The 12,416-nt window shown below is 27.2% G+C and overlaps 1 protein-coding gene across 1 annotated transcript; it reads left to right on the forward strand.

Annotated features, from left to right (window-relative positions):
* Positions 1 to 5,455: 5,455 nt before the first annotated feature.
* Positions 5,456 to 5,986, forward strand: LOC136085269 (uncharacterized). Its single transcript, XM_065806560.1, has one exon. It carries the CDS (start codon positions 5,456 to 5,458, stop codon positions 5,984 to 5,986), a length of 531 nt encoding a protein of 176 aa, XP_065662632.1.
* Positions 5,987 to 12,416: the final 6,430 nt, after the last annotated feature.

The following is a 12,416-nucleotide window of genomic DNA, read 5'->3' on the forward strand; positions in this document are numbered from 1 at the left end:
TATATATATTATACAGCAGCTGATGTGTAACGGTTAGAGATCTGAACATTGGTAAAAAAAAGTCGTGAACTTCCTGGTTAAAGGCGCAGTGCTCTTTGATAAGACTCTCTCTCGGAGCACCTAAATATCTTGGAGCACTTAAAATATTTTTAAAAGAAAAATTTCAAAGTTTACATTTTCCCCGTATTTACAGAGTTAAGAAAAAATTTAAGAATTTGCTTCGAAACAAAATTGTTTTTTTGCGTAGGAATAATATTGTTTTTTTGCGTAGGAACAAAATTTTAACGTTAAGGAAAAGTTTATGTAAGCAATTTAGCAAATGTGCATATTTTTGAATAATTAATAATATTTTAAAATAATGTCAAGTCATTTGATTGACATTGTATTTTTTTAAATCTATTTTTTTATAAGTCTTTATCTTTTATAGGAAGAAACGCATTTGATTGGTTTGCTAAATTCTATTTTAATTAATATTGAGCAATCAAATATGTTCCATAGCAAGGTGCAATAAACATAATTGTTTAATAAAATAGAAATTAAACATAAAAATGAACAAAAAATTTTATTAAAATAAATTCAGCTGGATGTAGTTATAGAATCTAATTCTTTATTTGTAAAAAACTTCGTGATAAGGTTTCTTAAATAAAAAAGGTTTTTTACGTTAGCACTCGCAAATATTAATGACAAACATTGTTTTTAAAACAACTTTGTGCTACATCAGATAACAATTAAAATGCCGTTTTTTATTTTTTACTGATTACGTTTAAGAATCTGTTGCTACTTTCTATTTGGGCAAAATCTGAATTTCTTTTATTTATCGTATTTGAAAAATATCCTGCACAAATAGTCAGATTATTCCAAAAAATAGCAAAAACAAAAATTGACTTCATTTTGTAATATTATTCATTTAAATTTATGTTTTTAAGGTCAGTGAGTCCATTTTTAGCATCGAAATTGAGCCTTGACTACCCTGATCGGCGAGTGCAGTTTGTACAATTTAGCGTTGCAGACTTGATACTTTATGTCGTTGTGCAATCTCCAAACTTAAGTATGCTTATCATGAAGTCAAATAAAAATATTTTGCAAAAAACTGCGGTGATTGGGGCCTGAGAACAATATACCCCAAATATTGGCAGCTTTGCTTCGAATGTGAGGACAATAAGTTAATAAAAAACAAATTATTTTGAAATAAAATAATCGCTAAATTCATCAAAAGCTTTTAAATTTTATCTAATAATCTTTTAGATTCCGAAAGTCGTGACCATGAATGCTTCCTACATCCCCAAGTTGAGGGGGTTGTTAATTTTAAATGGTCATAACTTTTTATCTCTAAAAGATTATTTCATAAATGTTAAAACCTGCCAATAAAATTAAATTTAGTATAAAATAGTTAAATTTAGTATAATTTAGTATAGCATTGCAATAACAACTATTTTTTCTAATATTTAACAGTTGTCAGTGGAAATGGATTTCTGACTTTTTGTTCTGTTTACTAAAAATAGAATGACTAACAACAGTAATTTTTTTAAAAATGGTTTTCTATTTTATATTCCCTATATCATACTTTGAATTCAAATTATAGAGCATCGCAGTTGTGTAATCAGGCGGAATATTTAATTTTTGTACTTTATTTTTAATACTACGTCAAATCAAATTTCTTAATTTCTAGTTTAAATTATTTAATTTAACTCCTTAACTTTTGATAAAATCAAAGTATTTGTTATCATTATATTTCTAAGGATTTATTTATGTATTTTATCTAATCACACATACTCAATTTGTTTTGAAAAAAAAATTATGGAAAAAAACTTATTTCTGTTCCGTGTTATACTTCGGTGTAGGCGAGAAAAATGTTAACTTCACTAATAAAATTATTATTGCAATAAAAATAGTCTGTTTAAGTTTTCGTCATTTGAACTCTTAAATTTAAACTATGTTCACTATTTAAACATGGAATGGATAGGCATCGTAAACTTTGGTGAAAAAGATTCACAAAATTACCATGTTTGTTTTTTCGTTTTTAAGAATAGTTGCGATTAAGACCTAAAAACAAAAACACCCCCTCCAAAAAAAAAAATGAGGGCAAAAATATTATCGCATTTAAGTAAAGGGAACAACTTTTGAGAGTGTTTTTGTTCCAAGGCTCCAATCACCGCAATTTTTTCTCAAAACGTGACCATTGCAACTCTTTACAAACTGCTCAAAATATTTTTATGTGAAATATAAAAATAAATACATATATTGTTTTATCAAGTCAATTTTTAATAGGGTCAGACAATCTTTTTATTAAGTGTTTGTTAAATTATTAAAGTATGGTTTTAAGTTAATTTCCACTGTGATTCAACAAACATTGAAATCAACGCAAAGTTTTTTTACATGAAAAGTTGTAAAAAGTTTCTTTTAAAAATGTAAAAAAAAAAACCATTAAAAAAAAATCATAAAAGTATAAATTAATATGAAGAAATTTAAATTTCATAAGATTATTCATACATTTCACAATATTCAAAATATTTTACATTTTCCACAAATACTTTTTTGAGGGTTTGAGGCGTCCTAAAGGCTATAGAAAAAAGATTAAGTGCATTATAAAACAAACATTCTTTGCAACTTATGTATTCATATTGATTGCAAATGACTGAAAAAGATAATATACAATATTTCATTTTGAACGTTTTGCTAAACGCTGGCGGACTGCGGCTTAAACTTGGCAACACTCCATTTAAAAACATTCGCATTTAACTTTGTGCGGCCGTGGCGCAGTGGTTAGAGCACTAGCTGTATAAGAGATCCAAGTTCAAAACGAGCGTTGGACATATTTACGCGTCACGGTAAGGAAGGAGGCGTGAACTTCCTGATTAAATGCACTTCCGCGGTGCTCTGTGACAAGACCGTTAGGACTTCTTGGGGCACCTAAAAATAAAAAAAAAACTATGAACCAATGGCTACAAAAAACTTTATCTGATTGTTTGGTATTACTATCAATTTACATCAAAATATATTTTAAAGATAACTCATTTAGATGCAAAATGTCAAACTCCCACTAAAACGGAACCCCTAAAAACATTTTTAATTGTCTAATGTCTTTCCCATTGTCTTTAAAAAGAATAAATCCCTCAAGCACTTGCTTAAAGATAGGAAGTTTTTAAAAAAAATTTATTAAATTAGTTTAATGCATTCATCTACAATGAATTTATTTAATTTATTTGCAGTTTTTGTTATTAACATCTTGGTAATCTTTTTGCAGCTGTGGCGCTGTGAGAACCACTTTGGAACCAAGAAATTTGAGGTTTAAGCTGGTTCAAGTTCTATAAGTGACATTGCTAAGGTAGGAGGCATGAACTTCCTAGAAAAATTATCTTACGCGGTGCTCTGCGATAAAATTGTAAGGATTTTTGGGAGCACTTTAAGAACCACATTTATTTATGCAGGGGAGAGCGAGGCACTATAAAACCATTGGGTTGCCCTCATGGTATCATAGTGCCTCGCTCTCCCCTGCGTATATCATATATCATGGTGCGTATTTTCTATTAGTAGGTATGGGGTAACTGGATGCAACATTTGTGGTGGCGTGGGACCTTAAAGCTGCAGAATAGTACTTCATTATGTCATAAACAATTCTAAAAATCATTCCTTTAATATTTACAGTCTATTTTTAAGAGATTTATGCAAATATTGTTCTAGGAGATCTAATTTCGATACAAAGCCATTTTTTATTGATGCCTAAGAATGACTATTTAAAACTATATACTAACTGGATTTCTGAAATGTAATTTGAACTAATGGATGCATTATTTGGATTATAACTATTAATTTGTTTGTCTTTCAATAAAAATCTGTCTTTTCTCTAATTTTCATACTTTATTTACGTTTTAAATGATTTTTGTATAAAGGTGCCCCATCCATTGGGTACCTTGATATAAATTTATAATGTAACTTTAAATAGTCTCACAAGTTTAACCTGTCATATTTTGGTAACTATTAAATTTTATTTCGTAGGTATAAATTTATTCAACAAGTTAAACGAATTACCAAAAAAAAAGGCGTATTTAAAGAATTGTTATGAAGCGAAAACCGAAGTGTATTATAAAGTCCCACTCTCCGCTTTCTGAAAAACAGCAAAATAAATGTTAGATGAGTCAATTATTGGAAAAAAAGTCAATTTGTTTTTAGTTTTCTGAGTAAATTCTGCATCATTTAGTGTAAAATTTATACATATTGTACAAATATTATGCATTTTATATAGAATTTAAGGACGATAAACCTAAACAATTTGACAATTTTTAGGCCTTTTATATAACCTCAAGTGAGTCGATGCAATAATTAGGGGTGGGAGTTAAGGTTAATTTTAATCTAAAATTAGTCGACTAACTTTTTAGTTAACTAAAATTAGTCGACTAATATTTTAGTTAACTAAAATTACCCGAATAACTTTTTAGTTAACTAAAATTAATCGACTAACATTTAAGCTCAAATAAAATTGTTATTAAAATAAATCGTTTTAAACAAAATTTGAATATTTTTATTTTTTCCCAGCTTGGAGATAAATGCCCATGAGATTGCTGCAACTGTTTAAAAACACCCAATTGGCGCGGAATGCAAAAAAGACGCCATTTAGATATTTAAATTTGGTGCGTTTATTTACAGTCTAATTTATCTATTTTTTTATGTTCCGCGTTCTATAGGTGAAATAATAATAGCACATCATGAGTTCTCTTCCCTGGCCTATTGCAAGGGTGGAGTAAATATCCAATTTTCAACAAAAATTTCATCGATTTCAATTAATTGCTTTCAACCCAATCTTCGCTTTTTACCCCCAAACACTGACCCCTCCTCCAAATTTATAACTACCCCAAAATCCGAAAATACACGCATAAAAAAAAGGAATAGTAACCGAAAAAATAAAGCAAAATATAGTTGGCAAAAAATACTCTAAAATATGAAATACAGAAAAAATGCAGTAGACACATTTGGTATTCTACTACTTTTTACTTACAACTTTTTCTGTTAATTTTAAAAATAATAAATGAGTAATCAATAAGTCCTATCCCTCTATTAACTTTCCCTTAATCTATTGAAATCTTAACGTAACCACCACAACAATTAAAGTACACAATCTATGAATATTTATTGTTGTGTCTTCTCCGCCGACTATTATAACCACAACACACTGCAATGCGGCAGGCAGGGCCGTACCGAAAGACGAATACGTGCTACTAAGAAAGCAAAATTTAAATTATACGATTTGGCATTTCCAATAAAAAAAATAGTTATAAATTTAAAATCACTTTTAAGCCCTTGGATGACCAAAGATTTACTTAAATCATCTAAGAGAAAATAAAAACTTTATGAAAAATATCTAAAACATAAATCATTTACAAATGAAATAAATTGCAAAAATTATAAAAGTTTATTTGAAAAAATAAAGAAACACTCTAAAAGAATTTATTATGCTAAGATGCTAAAAAAAACACAAGGAAACACTCAAAAAACCTGGAATGTGATTAACCAGATAATTGGTAAAAAAAGATGTTCTAACAATAATTTGCCACAAAAACTTATAATTGATGGGGAAATGATCAGTAATCAAGAAACCATCGTTGAAAAGCTCAACGACTATTTCCTTGAAGTTGGCCCAAATTTAGCAGATAAAATCCCAAAAAACACCACAAATTTCAAATCCTATATAAAACTAACCAATATATCTATGAAAGAAGTTAGTTTAAATATAACAGAGGTGCGTAATGCGTTCAATAGTCTGAAAAATAATAAATCCGCTGGCATTGATCAAATTAGCGTGAACGTAGTTATAGCAATCTTCGATATCATAGAACCATCTTTGTTTCATATTTTTAACCTTTCAATACAATCCGGTATTGTACCGGAGAAATTAAAAATTGCTAAAATATCACCTATTTTTAAAACTGGCGATAACACAATTATGTCAAATTATAGACCTATTTCTGTCTTACCATGCTTTTCAAAATAGTTAGAACGTATTATGTATGATAGGCTTTATAAATATTTAACCAAAAACAAAATACTGTATAATAAACAATTTGGATTCAAAAAAAAACATTTAACGGATCATGCAGTAATCGATTTAATAAATTATATGTCCGATGGGTTCAATAATGATTGTTATACACTAGGAGTTTTTATTGATCTGTCAAAAGCATTTGACACAGTTGACCATGACATACTTATAGAAAAACTAGAACTCTATGGAGTATTAAACAATAACCTACTCTGGTTTAAAAATTACCTGTCAAACAGGAAACAATACATAGTGTATAAAGAAAATGAAACAGGAAACAAAGTTATAACTTGTGATGTTCCCCAGGGATCCATCCTAGGACCACTATTATTCTTGTTGTACATTAACGATTTATATTTAGCTTCAAAGACTTTAAATCTTATTTTGTTTGCTTACGACTCTAATATAAAAGATCTTTTTAAAATATTTAATAAAAACTAATAAAAGTTAATGATTGGATTACTTGTAATAAACTTTCATTAAATGTACTGAAAACTAAATTTTTGTTGTTTCATAAACCTAGTAAGAGTGATCACCTCCCTCTAAAATTACTCAATCTCTTTATGAATAATTCAGTTATTAAAAGAGAATCAAATGTAAACTTCCTGGGGATAATATTAGATCAAAATATATCATGGAAATCTCATATTAAATCTATTGAAAATAAAATTTCCAAAAATATTTCTGTTCTATATAGAGTTAAACCATTTCTTAATATCAAGTCTTTAAAAATTATATATTTTCATTTATCCATAGTTATCTATCCTATTGCAATATTGCATGGGGAAGTAGCAACTATGGAAAGCTTAAAAAAATTTATAGTAAACAAAAAATTGCATGCAAAATTATTTTTGGCGTTAAGAGAACTGCTCATGGAGAGCCTTTCTTAATGGAACTTAATGCACTCAATGTTTATAAACTTAATATATATCAAGTTATGCTGTTCATGTTTAAATCTAAACATGGTTTGTCGCCTAATATATTTCACTCTTACTTTACTAAAATTTCTCATAAGTACCCCACAAATTTTTCAAATGTTAATTTTGTAGTTCCAAGATTCTATTTCAAACTCAGTTTATTCCAAATTCAATATCGTGGAGCATTTCTATGGAATGAATTTTTTCAAAAAATTAATAAAAATAACATTCTTCAAAACATATCTTTTGAACAATTCAAAATAGTATGTAAACGTTTCTTATTAGGAAAAAATTTCGATCTAAAATATTTATTTTAAAATTTGATTATAAAATAATAAAAAAGTATATAAACTGAATAGGGGTTCATCTACTTTTTTTTTTGTGTGTGAAAAAGTCATAACTTATTTATTTTTGATCTTCTGACTTTAATTTTTCATTTAAATATTTTGTTATTGTAAACTTATGCTATTTTAATATCTTATTATTAGTTTTATAATATCTTTGTAGAAATGTGTATTTATAAATATATATATATATATATATATATATATATATATATATATATATATATATATATATATATATATAGTATATATATATATATATATATATATATATATATATATATATATATATATATATATATATATATATATATATATAACATATACTTTTTTGTTTAAAGTTTTTAAATTGTAATATTAACTGACGGCTTCTATGTTAACGGGGCTCGGTGATAAGACAGTATGTCTTCTTCTTGCTCCGGCCATTTATTACATATGTAAACGATTTTTCTCATTGTAAATAGTATTATACGGCAAAATAGAAATAAAATAAAAAAAATAAAAAAAATTTACTAATGAAGGGTTTTTTTTAGATGCCAAATTTCAGTTTTGAATTTCAGCACCCACCTCCACCACCTCGTTGGTTCGACCCTGTAGGCTGGCGAGAGTATTAACATAATCCCAGAATAAAATCGTTTATAGGTTATTATGTGAACATTTTTATTGCTTTCAGAGTAGAGTTGTTTGTCGGTTGGCGAGACTTGCAAAATTTACAAAGAATACTTGGTATTCGTATTTAAGAATGCAATTTCCGCAATTTAAACCTGTAGAATAACTAAAATATTTTATTAAGTAGCTGCGGTTGCTTTTTAAATAAGAAAATTGTTTATTACATTTTAATTACTTGAAAAACGCAATGTGTAATCTATAATTTTTAAATACTTGTTTGTTTTTTGTTAGAAAAAAAAAAGAAGGAATATTATCAGTGGTGTACACTGGATTTTTAGATGTTTGAGTTTTGACACTTACAGGTATTGTGCAAACTTCAAACTTTTGTATGTTTATGCTTATATCAAAAAAGAATGTTTTGCAAAGAATTCGGGTGATTGGAGCTTGGGAACAAAAAAACCCTAATTTTTGGGCCCACCCGGCCCTTAAAGTGGGAGCAACGGAGTTTGTAAAATATTTTCTTTACTATTTTTTATCTAAACTCATATTCATCAACAAATTTTAAGTTTCAATGTTTACAGCCCCTTCAAATTGAGGGGGTTTAAAACTTTATTTGGTCATAGTTTTTGAAAAATAAAAGATTATTGCATGAAATTTGAACTTTGTTGATGAATATAAATTTAGAAAAAATAGTAAAGAAAACATTTTATAAACTCTTTGCTCCCACGTTAAGGGCCGGGTGGGCCCAAAAATTAGGGTTTTTTGTTCCCAAGCTCCAATCACCCGAATTCTTTGCAAAACATTCTTTTTTGAAACAAGCATAAACATACAAAAGTTTGGAGTTTGCACAATGCCTGTAAGTGTCAAAACTCGAACATCTAAAAATCCAGTGTACACTACTGATTATATTAAAAATAAAAATTATTATAATTATTATAAATAAAAATAAAAATTATTATAAATAAAATTATTATAAATAAAAATAAAAATTATTATAATTATTATAAATAAAAATAAGTTTTTTTATACACCCATTAATCTCAAAAAATTACTATTTATTTAATGGAATAAATATCTATAAAAACGATTTCTTTTTAAAAATTTAAACTATTATTTTCAAAACCACACCTCTATGAGAAAGTTTAACAACAATATCACGTTATTTTCCGTTAAAATATGGTAGCGTTATTGTTTTTATCAAAGTCGTTTTCACTTAAATGATCACAACTTTTAGCCCCAATCGAATAACTGTGATCGGAGTATATTACTTTTCTTTTAAATACTCGGACTATTCCGGCCATTTTTTACACAAACTACGTCATTTTCTATAAAGAACCGGTAAACAAATAAATAACAAAAGATGCGTTTTACGAACTTTGAAAAAAGTTCTAAGACGAACAAAGTTCTTTGGAATGCTTAAGTTAATGCGTAAACAATTTTTTTTGGGTCCAAAAAATTCATAAAAACGCAATATCTCTTATACGCATGCACAAAACTCTACGAAGCTGCTGTAACAGATTAAATAGTAAATTAAGATAATCCACGTAACTTCTAGTATTTCTGATGAAAGGCTCTTTTACTTGTAGCCTAGTAAAACACTTTATTATGTATATATGGCTACCACATACCGAAAAGAATCTGGCAACCCTGGCCATGTGGTGGACCAAAGTAAAACAAAAAATTCAAACATGACATTTTATTACACTATATTGTACCATAATGATGTAGCTTTTATGAAATCTATAGATATTTTTATATTAATTATGGGTTTGCATTTTAAGCTGTTGATTTCACGGTAGTTTAATATTAAACAATCGCGGCATTTTATATTGCGCACGCGCAACTTTTTTCAAAAAAAGACATCGTTATTTCGCTTTTATTTAGTAACTTTTTTTAACCATATCCTAAAAATGTAGCCTATAGCTTTACTATAAAGATGTATAATAAATAACCCATTATTTATTTAAATATGGCCATGGAGAATGTATTTTTTAATCTAATCTAACATTTAAATCTTTAAATTTTAGTATCTCTAAATACGCGGAAATTTGATTTTATGGCTATGTATACTACTGTATACTGGATAATTAAGCGCTTATTTAAATTTTTAGGCTTTATATATTATATTTATATTATATATTTTAATACTAGAAGAGTTTATCTTTATATTAAAAAAAAATTAGACTTTGGTTACTTTTTTAAGTTTAAAAGCAGTGTACATAAAGTCCTATTATTTGGCTATAGATAAATATAAAAATGAGTCTCATATAACAAAACTAAAAAAACTATGAAAAAATCTTGGAAATCGTGGTGTTCTTTTAACAAACCATGTAAATAGAATGGAATTGCTTTTTTTTATACGAATTGACTAGGACGACCCAAAGATGCACCCATATATGTTTTACAGATGCTATTCAATAATGAGAAACATAGAAAAAGGTTCAAATTCTAATCTTAAATTAAGAACCTGGATTAGCAATTGCAAGAAATGTGAATGTGTCTGCTTCAAAGTAAATAAAGGAAGGAAACCAAAGAAAACTGTAAAGGGAAGGCTCTTGTCCGCATGTACACTTTGTGACTGTTATGTTTGTAATGGTATTATGTATAAACCAGTTATTTTAATATACTGTCTGCATTGATTTTGTGCACCATGTATATTACCACTTATCAATAATAAACTATTATCTAAAACAAAATGCCCTAAATGCTCATTATCAATTTTAATTCATGGATTAACCACCTCTTGCAATGTTATTGAAATGATAAATAATATTCAAGAAGAATGTAAGCAATATTGTGGTAAATTATTTAAAGAGTCACCATTGTCATAACATATGAATTATCAAAAAATTTATCAGACTCCAATACTAATTTCCTCAAACTTGTCAACATCATCATCACAAATAAGTCTTTCAGATATATTTGCATTAAATTCAAAAAGTGTTATCACAAAGGATATTAATGCTGTTGTAATTCATGTTATTCAATAAAATATGTTGCAAACATTTGGCAGTAAACAACCAAACATTTGACTGTGAAGAGTTTAACAATTATATTTGGAAGCAACGTCAAATAAAACAACTTCAAATAAGTAATCAGGATCTTGAAGATAAAACACATATCATAACAGAAGCACTTAAAACTCACATATTATCTCACCCTGAAAATAAAGAATATATTAAGTTAGTATTTGAACCACGCATAATTCACTTTAATAAGAAAAAAAAAAGGAAAACTAAAAATATAAATCATAAATAATACCTTTTGTTCGGATCCCAATAGATATGTGATTTCTAATATTCTATGTTTTGGTTTTTTTTATTTATATAATGAGTTTATTTTGTATTTATATGAGAATCAATCGCAATATTTATATTCATAGAACTCAAACTGAAAATAAATAAAGAAACTGACCATGTAAAGATGTCATTTGGTCTACTAGTAAATAAACTCGACGAGGTATTAAAATTGTTAGGAGTGCAAAGACAAGCATACTATGGGAAAAGTTTTGTTGGTAACCATGTTAAAAAAATGTTAAAGATAAACTAATCATATAGTTCTTGAATATAAATTAGTGTATTCGTTTATTCTAAATAAAAAAAAAGTATATTTAAACAGCTATGGTCAGTATGTATTTGTTTATATGTATATGTATATCTAATATATATATATGAAAAAAGTGTAAATTGAAAGTGTAATTTAACATATATAATTTTTATTTTTATTTAAAAAACTATAACTTTATTTAAAAAACATTATTAAAAGTATCTTCAAAACTATGCAACACAATACCAAAGTATCAAGTTCAACTTGATACAAAGAAAATTTTGAACTTTGTCAGAAATTTAAAGTCCTATTTAATAAGTTTGGGATTTGCCGCAAGCTTATTAACTCCTGCAAGCAGTTAAACAAAGAAAACATTCAAAATCTTGGTATGACATGTATTATTATTATTATTATTATTATTATTATTATTATTATTATTATATACATTATCATTATATATTCACAGAAAATCAAATTGAAGATTTTATGAAATACTTCCGTGATAGTTGGCCAAATGATTCAATTACACCTAAGCTTCATATGCTGGAATATCATGCATCTTTCATTAGGAAATGGGAGTAAGACTTGGTACTTATGGAGAACAGGGTGCAGAGAGTATTCATACTGAATTCAACAGCATGAAGAGTACCAACTGGCACATGAAAGGAACACGTAAACTCAAAAGTATAATGGATGAGCACGTCATAAATAACCACCCACCTGTAAAACAATACCAACAAAAAGCTCTGCCTAAGAAGAGAAAAATTGCAGATACTTAAAATAATTTTATGAAACATTGGAAAATGGTTTTCACATATTTCAAATGGGTTTTTAGAATATAAGTGGCAGTGTTTTAACGTAAATATTACTTATGTCAGTATTTTTAAACCTTCAAATAAAAAGAAAACTTATCAATTTTTAAAAGCATTAAATTATAACAAAATAATGTAACCCAGTTATAATTTT

This window comes from Hydra vulgaris, chromosome 09 (genome assembly GCF_038396675.1).
Source record: "Hydra vulgaris chromosome 09, alternate assembly HydraT2T_AEP".
Classification (NCBI taxonomy): Eukaryota; Metazoa; Cnidaria; class Hydrozoa; order Anthoathecata; family Hydridae; genus Hydra; species Hydra vulgaris.

Excerpts from the sequence above, each read along its gene's own strand:
- LOC136085269 (XM_065806560.1), top strand. The coding sequence starts at position 5,456 with ATGCTAAAAAAAACACAAGGAAACACTCAAAAAACCTGGAATGTGATT.